At 41.4% G+C, this 15,306-nt stretch overlaps 1 protein-coding gene across 2 annotated transcripts in view; it reads left to right on the top strand.

Annotated features, from left to right (window-relative positions):
* The window catches only part of LOC139547001 (inactive dipeptidyl peptidase 10-like), a 323,183-nt gene that overhangs the window by 229,547 nt on the left and 78,330 nt on the right, over positions 1-15,306 (top strand). For both annotated transcript variants that reach the window (XM_071356027.1, XM_071356028.1), the window contains exon 9: positions 6,187-6,341. In XM_071356027.1, the coding sequence (XP_071212128.1) occupies positions 6,187-6,341 (155 nt within the window). The remainder of the gene's footprint in view (positions 1-6,186; positions 6,342-15,306) is intronic.

Here is a 15,306-nt window from a genome sequence, read left to right as displayed (position 1 = left end):
CAACATATTAATGATTCACTTGAAGATTACATTTGAAATCAACCAAGGCTTGAAACCCTAGGTCTACATGTACAGTTGAAGTCGGAAGTTTACATACACCTTAGCCAAATACATTTAAACTCAGTTTTTCACAATTCCTGACATTTAATCCGAGTACAAATTCAGTTTTTTAGGTCAGTTAGGATCACCGCTTGGTTTTAAGAATGTGAAATGTCAGAATAATAGCAGAGAGAATGATTTATTTCAGCTTTTAGTTCTTTCATCACATTCCCAGTGGGTCAGAAGTTTACATACACTCAGTTAGTATTTGGTAGCATTGCCTTTAAATTGTTTAACTTGGGTCAAACATTTTGGGTAGCCTTCCACAAGCTTCCCACAATAAGTTGGGTGAATTTTGGCCCATTCCTCCTGACAGAGCTGGTGTAACTGTGTCAGGTTTGTAGGCCTCCTTGCTCGCACACGCTTTTTCAGCTCTGCCCACACATTTTCTATCGGATTGAGGTCAGGGCTTTGTGTTGGCCACTCCAATACCTTGACTTTGTTGTCCTTAAGCCATTTTGCCACAACTTTGGAAGTATGCTTGGGATCATTGTCCATTTGGAAGACCCATTTGCGACCAAGCTTTAACTTCCTGACTGATGTTTTGAGATGTTGCTTCAATATATCCACATAATTTTCCTGCCTCATGATGCCATCTATTTTGTGAAGTGCACCAGTCCCTCCTGCAGCAAAGCACCCCCACAACATGATACTGCCACCCCCGTGCTTCACGATTGGGATGGTGTTCTTCGGCTTGCAAGCCTCCCCTTTTTTCCTCCAAACTAACGATGGTCTTTATGGCCATTTTTGTTTCATCAGACCAGAGGACATTTCTCCAAAGGTACGATCTTTGTTCCCATGTGCAGTTGCAAACCATAGTCTGGCATTTTTTATGGCGGTTTTGGAGCAGTGGCATCTACCTTGCTGAGCGGCCTTTCAGGTTATGTCCATATGGGACTCGTTTTACTGTGGATATAGATACCTTTGTACCTGTTTCCTCCAGCATCTTCACAAGGTCCTTTGCTGTTGTTCTGCGATTGATTTGTAGTTTTCACACCAAAGTACATTCATCTCTAGGAGACAGAATGCGTCTCCTTCCTGAGGGGTATGACGGCTGCATGTTTCCATGGTGTTTATACTAGCGTACTATTGTTTGTACATATGAACGTGGTACCTTCAGGCGTTTGGAAATTGCTCCCAAGGATGAACCAGACTCGTGGAGGTCTACCATTTTTTTCTGAGGTCTTTGCTGATTTCTTTTGATTTTCCCATGATGTCAAGCAAAGAGGCACTGAGTTTGAAGGTAGGCCTTGAAATACATCCACAGGTACACCTCCAATTGACTCAAATGATGTCAATTAGCCTGTCAGAAGCTTTTAGAGCCATGACATAATTTTCTGGAATTTTCCAATCTGTTTAAAGGCACAGTCAACTTAGTGTATGTAAACTTCTGACCCACTGGAATTATGATACAGTGAATTATAAGTGAAATATTCTGTCTGTAAACAATTGTTGGAAAAATGACTTGTGTCATGCACAAAGTAGATGTCCTAACCGACTTGCCAAAACTATAGTTTCTTAACAAGAAATTTGTGGAATGCTTGAAAACTAGCTTTAATGACTCCAACCTAAGTGTGTGTAAACTTCCGACTTCAACTGTATGTATTGTTAATTTTTTGTTGATCCCTGGGTTGAATTGAAACAATAGCTTCTGAGGTCTTTGCAAATGCTATAAGGCCTAAATAGTATAATTGATATATGACTGATGTATGGTTATATTTGGTTATGTTTATATTTAATGTTTTCTGTTCAACCTACCCTTTGGAATGACTTCGATAGCAACAGTGAATATATTTAGTTATTAAGAGATCTCTCAATTACAGAGTCGTGTGTATACAGTGAGGGAAAAAAGTATTTGATCCCCTGCTGATTTTGTACGTTTGCCAACTGACAAAGAAATGATCAGTCTATAATTTTAATGGTAGGTTTATTTGAACAGTGAGAGACAGAATATCAACAAAAAAATCCAGAAAAACACGTCAAAAATGTTATGAATTGATTTGCATTTTAATGAGGGAAATAAGTATTTGACCCCTCTGCAAAACATGACTTAGTACTTGGTGGCAAAACCCTTGTTGGCAATCACAGAGGTCAGACGTTTCTTGTAGTTGGCCACCAGGTTTGCACACATCTCAGGAGGGATTTTGTCCCACTCCTCTTTGCAGATCTTCTTCAAGTCATTAAGGTTTCGAGGCTGACGTTTGGCAACTCGAACCTTCAGCTCCCTCCACAGATTTTCTATGGGATTAAGGTCTGGAGACTGGCTAGGCCACTCCAGGACCTTAATGTGCTTCTTCTTGAGCCACTCCTTTGTTGCCTTGGCCGTGTGTTTTGGGTCATTGTCATGCTGGAATACCCATCCACGACCCATTTTCAATACCCTGGCTGAGGGAAGGAGGTTTTCACCCAAGATTTGACGGTACATGGCCCCGTCCATCGTCCCTTTGATGCGGTGAAGTTGTCCTGTCCCTTTAGCAGAAAAACACCCCCAAAGCATAATGTTTCCACCTCCATGTTTGACGGTGGGGATGGTTTCTTGGGGTCATAGGCAGCATTCCTCCTCCTCCAAACACGGCAAGTTGGGTTGATGCCAAAGAACTCCATTTTGGTCTCATCTGACCACAACACGTTCACCCAGTTGTCCTCTGAATCATTCAGATGTTCATTAGCAAACTTCGGGCATGTATATGTGCTTTCTTGAGCAGGGGGACCTTGCGGGCGCTGCAGGATTTCAGTCCTTCACGGCATAGTGTGTTACCAATTGTTTTCTTGATGACTATGGTCCCAGCTGCCTTGAGATCATTGACAAGATCGTCCTGTGTAGTTCTGGGCTGATTCCTCACCGTTCTCATGATCATTGCAACTCCACGAGGTGAGATCTTGCATGGAGCCCCAGGCTGAGGGAGATTGACAGTTCTTTTGTGTTTCTTCCATTTGCGAATAATCACAGAAACTGTTGTCACCTTCTCACCAAGCTGCTTGGCGATGGTCTTGTAGCCCATTCCAGCCTTGTGTAGGTCTACAATCTTGTCCCTGATATCCTTGGAGAGCTCTTTGGTCTTGGCCATGGTGGAGAGTTTGGAATCTGATTGATTGATTGCTTCTGTGGACAGGTATCTTTTATACAGGTAAGAAACTGAGATTAGGAGCACTCCCTTTAAGAGTGTGCTCCTAATCTCCGTTCGTTACCTGTATGAAAGACACCTGGGAGCCAGAAATCTTTTTGATTGAGAAGGGGTCAAATACTTATTTCCCTCATTAAAATGCAAATCAATTTATAACATTTTTGACATGCATTTTTCTGGATATTTTTGTTGTTATTCTGTCTCTCACTGTTCAAATAAACCTACCATTAAAATTATAGACTGATAATTTCTTTGTCAGTGGGCAAACGTACAAAATCAGCAGGGGATCAAATACTTTTTTCCCTCACTGTAGGTGGCAGGGAAGTCAGGCGCAGGAGAGTTAAACGAAGTTTAAAAGGAGACTTTTAATAAATGTCCACTTAACATGCTCCAAACACGAAAATGTACATACATAAAATAAACATGGGTACGAGGACCCGTCGCGCACCTATACACCAAGAAACAACACTTGACATAAAACAATCTCTGACAAAGACATGAGGGGAAACAGAGGGTTAAATACACAAGAGGTAATGGATGGGATTGAAAACAGGTGTGTGGGAAGACAAGACAAAACCAATGTAAAATGAAAAATGGATCGATGATGGCTAGAAGACCGGTGACGTCGACCGCCGAACACCGCCCGAACAAGGAGAGGCAACGACTTCGGCAGAAGTCGTGACACTCAATATGAATTCTCATGACTGCACATTGGTAGTATCAAAATATCAAAGCTGGGCTTGATTAAAACCCTGGATGGGAGACCAAATAAATTGCTGTAGATAGATCAAGTCTCCAGTAGGAGGTGCTGCCTAGCCTATAGCTTTTTTTCTTATAGTGGATGTAACGTTGAAGATCTGACATTGTTTCAAAGGTACAAATTCAACATATTTTATGTCAGGTTTGTATATGTTGAAAATTGGTTACAATAGCTAGGTTTCCATCCAACTGGCGACAGATTTCATGCGATTATTTTAAAATCCGCATAAGAGTTCAAAGTTCTCCATAGCTACGATATTGCCAGTAGTATTTCATGTAACGAAGATATTTGTGACTGAGTAAACACAGTGGAATGATTTTCAGCTATTCCAACATTTCATGTTTTTCTGATGATGTCAAACTAGTCAAACACAGTGGGGTAGTCAAACTAATACATTTTCCAATTTCTCTTCAGCTGCACAATAGGTAGATTAATAAAATTCTAAATTAGTGCGAAATGCCAGTTTATTTATTTTTGAAGTATTCAATATGAATGTGATCAAATAGCACATTTGAATAGGGAAGAGTTTCATCCCGTTACTCAGGAGTGTTGGGATTGTTACTTGAAAATATATTAACGCGTTACTTTACAATACTTTACAATATTACTTTGTGATGAAAGTAACACATTATATTACTAGTTTTATAACTTTGCGTTACTTTCATGAAAAAAACTCAAAATCTCTCCGCATTCGATGGCAAAGATCAGAGGTGCTCCCTCTATACATGTCTATGGACAGTAGCTGTTTTGACATTCCTCCAAACAGCCTTTCTCTGCTCTCTCTAAATGCGGAAATTAATCGAGTTCGGATCATGGAAACACACGGCCGGTAGAGAAATGACGCTGAAAGTAACGCAAGCGTTGTCTGACAAAGTAACTGTAATAATAATACCCAATTTGAAAAAGTAACATGTTACTTTACTCAGTTACTCATGAAAGTAATCTGATTATGTAACGCGTTACCCCCAACACTGCTCAGGAGAAACACAATTATACACTGATTTAGGAAGTGTTTCTGCAAGCAGTCACTTTAACTGTGCAATTGCATATATTGTTTGTTCATTATTTCATGTACCTTTGTGTGAAAAATTATCATTGTCATTCTATGTTGTGTGGGTATTTTTGCCTTTAAATGGACATTTAGGGCCAAGTTTGCACCTGTTTTTCCCCCACAAATAAGTAAAACACCAAAAGCAAACCCAAAACATGAGATTATGTTTATTTACCGTTTACCTTTGTTTTTTTCTTTCTCTTGACCTTTATTTTACCTTTTTGTTATTTCATCAATGTTTTAATACCCTTTTGAAGGTACAAAGTAAACTTGGCAATTAGCCTATTTTAGTTCAAAGCTTCATCTGATACGGTGTGTGTTACTTATTGGTTTCCTATAACCATACCTCTGGGAAAACAATTGATATTCTTTTATGTTTTATCTGTATGAACTACACTTTTTTCCTGCATAAACTATGTGATTTTCATGGTAATATGACAGTCTCTATGACAACCTATTATTCCTTAGTTTCTCTCTCTCTCTCTCTCTCTCTCTCTCTCTCTCTCTCTCTCTCTCTCTCTCTCTCTCTCTCTCTCTCTCTCTCTCTCTCTCTCTCTCTCTCTCTCTCTCTCTCTCTCTCTCTCTCTCTCTCTCTCTCTCTCTCTCTCTCTCTCTCTCTCTCTCTCTCTCTCTCTCTCTCTCTCTCTCTCTCTCTCTCTCTCTCTCTCTCTCTCTCTCTCTCTCTCTCTCTCTCTCTCTCTCTCTCTCTCTCTCTCTCTCTCTCTCTCTCTCTCTCTCTCTCTCTCTCTCATCATCTATTTTGAGATATGCAAATGCCTCTTAATCAGACCTAATTAACATCTGAATTGTGTGACCTTACGTTGTCACAGACCCTTGAGTACCGTTAACTGCACTCGAACATCATGCTCGCGAACATCATACTTGAGTCGCGGAAATGATTTAGTGCCGCTGTATTTTTGAACACACTATGGATGTATGTCCTTCTTATATGAAACAGTACATATGAAAAGTTAAGACTGAATTTAAGGAAATATGTTCATATCAAATATGATCTAAAAAGCCATTCTCACATTTAATGTCCATGTACGGTAACATATTAATACAACCTAATGTGGCCATATCGTTGGGAAATAAAAAAACATTTATAGAGCTCTATAATGTATTTATGTATTCCTTATGTCTTTCTACAGAGGAGATTCTCCAGTCCCATGTGGCACACTGGTGGTCACCCGATGGAGAGAGATTGGCCTTTCTGGTTCTCAATGACACTCTGGTGCCAAATATGGCCCTTCCTCGCTTCACTGGGTCTTCATACCCCAAGGGAAAGAAATACCCCTACCCTAAGGTAAGCAATAGCCTTAATCTGAGATTATATATATATATATATATATATATATATATATATATGTATATTACATTGTCTGCTGCCACCCACCTAGCTAGCTCGCTGGGTGGAATGAAACAAATTGTACTTACTCCAAGATACTGTAGCTCTGACTAGTCTGAGAAAGGGATATTAACTATATCTCTAGTCTTCATATAATCAAAACCAAAATCTGTGTTTCGGGAGTAAGACAAATCAACATTCCTCTTGAGCTTTTAGAATACACACTTAGATATTTGTACTTGACTTATTTACAGTGTGAAACACAACAAAACCTATTATTTTATCATTATAATTCAAAACTTATATCAAGCAGCGATGACACAATGTTATTTCAATGTACAGTAAGATCCATCCAAAAAGTGTCCCTTTCCTGCAGCAATTAAGACTGAAACTCCCCACCAAATAGATGTATCCCAATTTACACCCTTTTCCCAATAAGGTGCACTACTTTTTACCAAAGCCCTACGGGCCTCAGTCAAAAGTGGTGCACTATAAAGGGAATAGAGTTCCATTTCTTTCGACAGTGATAATTAGAAAACAGTGGACACCTAAGCGATCCCTCTTCCTGATTTATGTGTGCCTCTCGCAGCACAGCCCTGTGGCCCAGTGTGAGGCCAATCCGGCCCTGTGTTCTTGGCCCAAGGTTAAACTAGAAGCGGCAGAATCCATACCGAGGGTGAGAACCAGTAGAGCTTGGCATATGGCATTTAGGGTTGAGTACCAACAGAGAATGCCACACTGAATGTAGAAAAAGCACCGCTACTCTATTAGGGAGGTTTGGCATTAGTAAAGGTCAATACGGTACTGTGTCTCTATGATTAGTCTCTATGGGGTCTGGTACATGTCTTCATGCATTGTTCAAAGCCAACCTTTGTGGCTTTCATTCATATTTAAACATGGTTAGGCTGAATACAGTGTTGTGTGTAAATGAGGTGATAACTTTTTGTCATACTGTATTTTCTCATTTTCTTTCACAACCATTTGGGTAACACTTTAAAGTGGGTAACACTTTACATTGAGTTGCCCTTATTACTATGCAACTACACAGTAATAACTGCAGTTACATAGTAGTTATAGGTGTTACTATGTAACTACATAGTAATAAGGTTGAAGCGCTTTCAGTTATTACACAATCGGAAAACAAGGAAAGTGTAATTACACATCCACTTGCTGAAGGTTATTCCACATGTGTAATTACTGCTGTTATGAGGTAAAGTATCTCATGATAAGCTGTAGACCACACAGCCTATCGAGAGAGATTTCATCTGTATTTTTTGTAGCTGTTCACATACCACCACAGTCAGAGGCTGGCACTAAGACAGCATTGAATGAGCTGTATTCCGTCATAAGCAAACAAGAAAACTCTCACCCAGAGGTGGCGCTCCTAGTAGCCGGGGACTTTACTGCAGGGAAACTTAAATCCATTTTATCAAATTTCTATCAGCATGTTAAATGTGCAACCAGAGGAAAAATAACTCTGGACCACCTTTACTCCACACACAGGGACACATACAAAGCTCTCCCTTGCCCTCCATTTGGCAAATCTGACCATAATTATATCCTCCTGATTCCTGCTTACAAGCAAAAATGAAAGCATGAAGCACAAGTGACTAGATCAATAAAAAAGGGGTCAGAGGAAGCAGATGCTAAACTACAGGACTGTTTTGCTAGCACAGACTGGAATATGTTCCGCGATTCCTCCAATGGCATTGAGGAGTACACCACATCAGTCATTGGCTTCATCAATAAGTGCATTGATGCCGTCGTCCCCACAGTAACCATACGTACATACCCCAACCAGAAGCCATGGATTACAGGCAGCATCTGCACTCAGCTAAAGGCTAGAGCTGGCGCTTTCAAGGAGCGGGACGCTTATAAGAAATCCCGCTATGCCCCACGATGAACCATCAAACAGGCAAAGTGTCAATACAGGGCTAAGATTGAATCGTACGACACCGGCTCTGACACTCGTCGGATGTGGCAGGGCTTGCAAACCATTACAGACTACAAAGGGAAGCACAGCCGAGAGCTACCCAGTGACACGAGCCTACCAGACGAGCTAAACTACTTCTATGCTCGCTTCGAGGCAAATAACACTGAAACATGGATGAGAGCAACAGCTGTTCCGGAAGACAGTGTGATCACGCTCTCCGCAGACGATGTGTGTAAGACCTTTAAACAGCTCAACATTCACAAGGCCACAGGGAAGGACAGATTACCAGGACGTGTATTGTGAGCATGCACTGACCAACTGGCAAGTGTTTTCACTGACAATTTTAACCTCTCCCTGTCCGAGTCTGTAATACCAACATGTTTTAAGCAGACCACCATAGTCCCTGTGCCCAAGAACACTAAGGTAACCTGCCTAAATGACTACCAACCGTAGCACTCACGTCTGTAGCCATGAAGTGCCTTGAAAGGCTGGTCATGGCTCACATCAACACCATCATCCCAGAAAAAAAGGAACACCTATGTGTAGCCTCAAAGCTCATCACTAACCTAAGGTCCCTGGGACTTAACACCTCCCCCTTCAACTGGATCCTGGACTTCCTGATGGGCCGCCCACCGGGTGGTAAGGGTAGGTAACAACACATCCACCACGCTGATCCTCAACACAGGGGCCCCTCAGGGGAGCGTGCTCAGTCCCCTCCTGTACTCCCTGTTCACTCATGACTACACGGCCAGGCACGACTCCAACACCATAATTACATTTGCTGATGACACAACACTGGTAGGCTTGATCACCGACAACGACAAAACAGCCTATAGGGAGGAGGTCAGAGACCTGGCCATGTGGTGCCAGAACATCAACCTCTCCCTCAACATGATCAAGACAAAGGAGATGATTGTGGACTACAGGAAAAAGAGGAACGAGCACGCCCCATTCTCATCGACGGGGCTGCAGTGGAGCAGTTTGAGAGCTTCAAGTTCCTTGGTGTCCACATCCCCAACAAACTAACATGGTCCAAGCACACCAATACAGTCGTGAAGAGGGCACGACAAAACCTAGTCCCCTCAGGAGTCTGAAAAGATTTGGCATGGGTCCTCAGATCCTCAAAAGGTTCTACAGCTGCACCATCGAGAGCATCCTGACTGGTTGCATCACTGCCTGGTATGGCAACTGCCTGGTAAGGCACTACAGGGTGTAGTGCGGATGGCCCAGTACATCACTGGGGCCAAGCTTCCTGCCATCCAGGACCTCTATAACAGGCGGTGTCAGAGGAAGGCCCTAATAATTGTCAAAGATTCCAGCCACCCTAGTCATAGACTGCACGGCAAGCGGTACCAGAGTGCCAATTCTAGGTCAAAGAGGCTTCTAAACAGCTTCTACCCCAAGCCAGACTCCTGAATATGTAGTCAAATGGCTACCTAGACTATTTGCAGTGCCACCCCACCCCCTCTTACCCCCTCTTTACACCACTGCTACTCTCTGTTATCATCTATGCATAGTCACTTTAATACCTCTACCTACATGTAGATATTACCTCAACTAACCGGTGCCCCCGCACATTGACCCTTTATCGCTACCCCCCTGTATATAGTCTCACTGTTGTTATTTCACTGCTGCTCTTTAATTACTTTTTACTTTTATCTCTTATTCTTATCTGTATTTTTTTTACACTGCATTGTTTTGTTGGGAGCTCGTAAGTAAGCATTTCACTGTAAGGTCTACACCTGTTGCATTCGGAGCATGTGACTAATACAGTTTGATTTGATTTAATTGTAACAAGGCACCCCTGTCATCAACTACTGGTCATTTTCAGTTAGTTTATTTATATTCCTTACTCCAAGATAGCACTGACTAGTCTGAGTAAATGATATTAACTATATCTCTCGTCTTCATACAATCAAAGCCAAAATCGGTGTTTCGGGAGTAAGACAAATCAACATTCCTCTTGAGCTTTTAGATAGCACACTTACACCACATCCGTGAGATCCACATCCGTGAGATCCACATCCGTGAGATCCACATCCGTGAGATCCACATCCGTGAAATCCACATCCGTGAGACGTGCGTGATGCAGAGTTGATAGAGTCCTACTGCAGTCAATGTGACCTGCTACATAGACGTGTTCTTATAGAATAGACGTTGCATGGCTGCTGTAGCAGCAACAGAAGTCTATTGTTCTCGGATCTACGCATGTAAACACCATACGAAGTGTTTGAGACATTTGGTATAAATATATTTTTTTACACTTAAACATATTCACTCAGTGTACAAAACCATATAACTGTGATATGTAAACCCTCATCCATTAAGTATTCAAACACTCTCCATGGCACCGGGACTGAAGAAACTAACTTTGGAGCCTTTTACTGCTGTGGTAGACTACCACCCCCTGCCTCAGCCTGAATCTTTTGTCCACTTACAGAGGCCACTTCACACATCTGTGTTAGGGACCAGGTTTCCAGGGCACTCAGTCAGCTGACCCCAGGCCCTATCAGGTGGAGTAACAGACCCCTATTCCTGCCTGTTATTTAATTGGACACAGAGGTGCAGAGATACATTTACATTTACATTTTAATCATTTAGCAGACACTCTTATCCAGTGCGACTACAGTTAGTGCATTGATGTTAAAATAGCTAGGTGGGACAACTACATATCACAGGCATAGAACGTACATTTTCCCTCAATAACGGAGCTGTCAGTAGTCAGAGCTAGAAGAGGGGGGGGGGGTTAGGGGTCTATAACCAGCACTTGCACTTGACAACAAGTCAGAAGAACTCACCACTGGACCCATCCTACGAGGACAGGCCTCCACCCTGGACTTTCCAACCATGTGTTAGTGCTTCACTGACCCTGTAAGTGGACTTTGTTAGGGTTCATGTGTATATTCTGCCTCTGTATGTAATAGGCCATTGGTACTGTTTAACTACTGTGTAATTACTACCTTGTGTTTATTCATTTGTATATAGCCTGTTGTGTTCATTGTGAGCTATTAGCCACTGTATTGCGTATCACTGTACAATGATGTAGTTATTAGCCCCGCTATTACTGCAGTAACATTGCAATTGCATCGTAATTACAGCCTTTGTAGCTATAACAGTTGTACAGTGTCTGATACATTCTCTCTCTCTCTTCTTTTCCTAGAGAACCACTATACACTATTCCCTACCACTAGTCTCCTCTTCCTGTTTGCTGCGGGTGTATGGAAATAAAGTGTTGAAATAAATTGTATCCCTGGCTCCTACTCATTATTTATGTCCTCTAGCAGGCGCTGGAACAGTTGTACATATAACCTAAACCGGAACCTCTTTTGGATACTACCAAAGGGTGGCGCTCTTTTTCGCTCAGCGTCATAGTTTGAAAATGTAATAGGAACATGAATAATAGTAGTAGGCTACATCAATACAATAGTAGTAGGTCTACCTGTATGAAAACAAATATATAAATGGAGCTGTCGTCTTCCTACTTCAAAATATGAAGGTAGGTTTTTATTATCTATAGTATCAATGCTTTTTGGAAACTTTTAAACATTCAAACCAGCTGATGAACGGCACGGCAGTTGTAGATGAGGGTCTACCTTGTATTAGCTGTTGAGGCAGAGGATGCTGTAGAGTTGACCCCTCCCCTGACAGGACAAAGTTAGCTAACTGGATGACACAATATGGATGACACAACCGACAATACAAGAACGCTTTGTCTAAGAAAAAGCATGGAATGCTGTCACATCTGTCCACGGAGCACCAGATATGTTTTGCCAGAGATACTGTATATCAGTGGCGGCTGGTGGGAGGAGCTATAGGAGATGGGCTCATTGTAATGGCTGAAATTGAAAAGTCAAAAATGTCAAAGAGTCAAAATGTGTTTTATTTTATATTTAACCTTTCTGTGGAGGCTGGTGGGAGAAGCTATAGGAGGACGAGCTGATTGTATTGGCTGGAATGGAATGAATGGAATAGTAACAGACCCATCAAAAGGGTCTGTTACTATTCCAAAAATACCAAAAAAATCTAACACGTTTGGCTCCGTTCCAAATAATTCAATATCAGCCATTACAATGAGCCCATCTCCTATAGCTCCTCCCACCAGCCGCCACTGATATACAGTATCTCTGGCAAAACATATCTGGTGCTCCGTGGACAGATGCTACAGCATTCCATGTCTTTTCTTTAGACAAAGCGTTCTTGTATTGTGGGTTGCTGGGGTCGTACAGCAGACCTTTTGATGGGTCCGTTACTATTCCATTAATTCAATTCCAGCCATTAAAATCAGCTGTCCTCCTATAGCTCCTCCCACCAGCCTCCACTGAAAGGATGAATACAAAATTATTTTAAAAAACCAAACACGTGTGACTCCGTTCCATTTATTCAATGTCAGTCATTACAATGAGCCTGTCCTCCTATAGCTCTTCCCACCAGCCTCCACTGAAAAATAAAACAATTTAGTCCAGGGGAGGGTCATGTATTTTGTAATCATTTAAATGTCATATTGCTCAGGGTTTGATAAATAGTTGCTTTTTATAGTATCTCATGTGTGCACAATAGTTACCCAGAGGAAAATGGGAGAGGGTCATGCTTTTTCAATTTCAGTCAGGTGGTGGGGTTAAAAAAAATTTTTTTTATTATTCCAGGGGAGGGTCAGGTAATTTGTAATCATTTAAATGTCATATTGCGCAGGGTTTGATAATTAGTTGCTTATTGTAGTATTTCATGTGTGCTCATGTGTACACCATGTATACTGTATACCGGGGTATTTGGAAATAGCCACGGGATGGTTTTGTAATACTGTCAATACTGTTGAAACTACAGTATTTCTTTGAAGTTTGTTTTATACATTTGAATATTTCTAGTTACTTTTTAAAGGGATGTATCCAGAATAAAGGAAGTTAGAGGTAGTTTCGAGAGCCAATGTTAACTAGCGTTACCTATACTGAACAGAAATTGAAACACAGCATGCAACAATGTCATTGATTTTACTGAGTCACAGTTCATATGAGAAAACCTGAATTAACATTATTTAACACTTTTCTAGTGTAAAAAAAGGCAGGAACAACACACCCAGATTCTAATCGAAATAACTAAATTGGAATGTTATGACAAGACAACATGAATGTGCCTGGTAACCAGTCAACCCAACATACAATTTCAATCCAGTCACTTTAAAAATACATCAACCAGAAAACATACAATGAAATACAACATATCAAAAAAATTTGCAGCTCTTTATAAGCTCTTGAAACAAACCAAATAAGACAATTTAATTCACACAGTAATACCAATTTTGTCAATTCTAGTTTTCATCAGTCGTCACACCACTACTGGCGTCAGTGACCCCAGGACTTCCTTGAGAATGTCTCCTCATCGAACTGACACAGATAAGGTGTGTTTGGTCCCTGTGATAGCCTACAGACGGTCTGCCATACAAACAATGTCATAAATCGTGATTGAGTCATCACGCTGTGCCTCGGTGCCAGCACGCTGCCAGTCGTGATTATCACTTTCTCTAATTCTTCCACTACACAGTCATTGTGCTAAAAACTGGAAGTCTATGGGTATCTAGTAGCATGCTAGCAGATACCCATAGGCTTCCAGTCATTGCGCAAATGCTAGTTAGCATTGGCTCACAAAACTACCTCTAACTTACTGGATACAGAGACATAACAACTGTATCCACGAGTTCATCTGACTTTGGTTGAAGTAGATAAAGCGCCTCATTGCCAAAATCCCAAAGTATCCCTTTAAGTAAATACCTGCAGTCAACTTCTGCAATATGTTAAGAGATAAAGAAGATCGCATTCTTCATTTCACTGTCACAGAATTTTTCAATATAAGGCTTACTGGTAGTCCCTAGTCATGTAGTGTTTGTTTACAAGCCCACATTGATAAGAGATTGGAGCCTTGTGAGTCACTCACTGTTGTACAGCACGCGCCAGGTGATCTAGCTACAGTATGGAATTCACAACTAAATGTTTGCCAACTAGATAATTTACATTACATTTACATTTAAGTCATTTAGCAGACGCTCTTATCCAGAGCGACTTACAAATTGGTGCATTCACCTTATGATATCCAGTGGAACAACCACTTTACAATAGTGCATCTAACTCTTTTAAGGGGGGGGGGTTAGAGGGATTACTTTATCCTATCCTAGGTATTCCTTAAAGAGGTGGGGTTTCAGGTGTCTCCGGAAGGTGGTGATTGACTCCGCTGACCTGGCGTCGTGAGGGAGTTTGTTCCACCATTGGGGTGCCAGAGCAGCGAACAGTTTTGACTGGGCTGAGCGGGAACTGTACTTCCTCAGAGGTAGGGAGGCGAGCAGGCCAGAGATGGATGAACGCAGTGCCCTTGTTTGGGTGTAGGGCCTGATCAGAGCCTGAAGGTACGGAGGTGCCGTTCCCCTCACAGCTCCGTAGGCAAGCACCATGGTCTTGTAGCGGATGCGAGCTTCAACTGGAAGCCAGTGGAGAGAGCGGAGGAGCGGGGTGATTTATAACTATTAAGTTAACTGTCTGATGTGCTAAAATTCTCTGCAGTTGTGCATTTGGTTTGCTAATTTAGTAGCTAGTTAGCTATCTAGCTAAATGGTTAGATTCTTTCAAAATAAAGCTTCAATTGGTAACAGCAAAGAATTCCCTCCTGGATCAAGAGCCTTGCTGTTTGATAGATATAATTGAAACTTGTGTCACATTATGGTAAATGGGGAAATAAGTATAGCCAGTTGTAATTGTAATGGCTTAGCAGATAATAAGAAAAGACGATCAGTATTTACCTGGCTAAAAGAGAAGGAATATAATATCTATTGTTTACAGGAAACTCATTCAACAATTTTAGATGAAGTTTTGTGGTAACAGGACTGGGGGGCAAAATATATTTTTCCCATGGGCAAAGAAATTCAAAAGGGGTGATGATATTAATTCACAGTAATTTTGATTCAAATGTGCAAATTGTCCAAACAGATCATCAAGGTAGATGGATTAT

The sequence above is a fragment of the Salvelinus alpinus genome, chromosome 20 (genome assembly GCF_045679555.1).
Source record: "Salvelinus alpinus chromosome 20, SLU_Salpinus.1, whole genome shotgun sequence".
Classification (NCBI taxonomy): Eukaryota; Metazoa; Chordata; class Actinopteri; order Salmoniformes; family Salmonidae; genus Salvelinus; species Salvelinus alpinus.
Note: the sequence above shows the minus strand (reverse complement) of the source record. Positions and strands in the feature narration are given on the sequence as shown.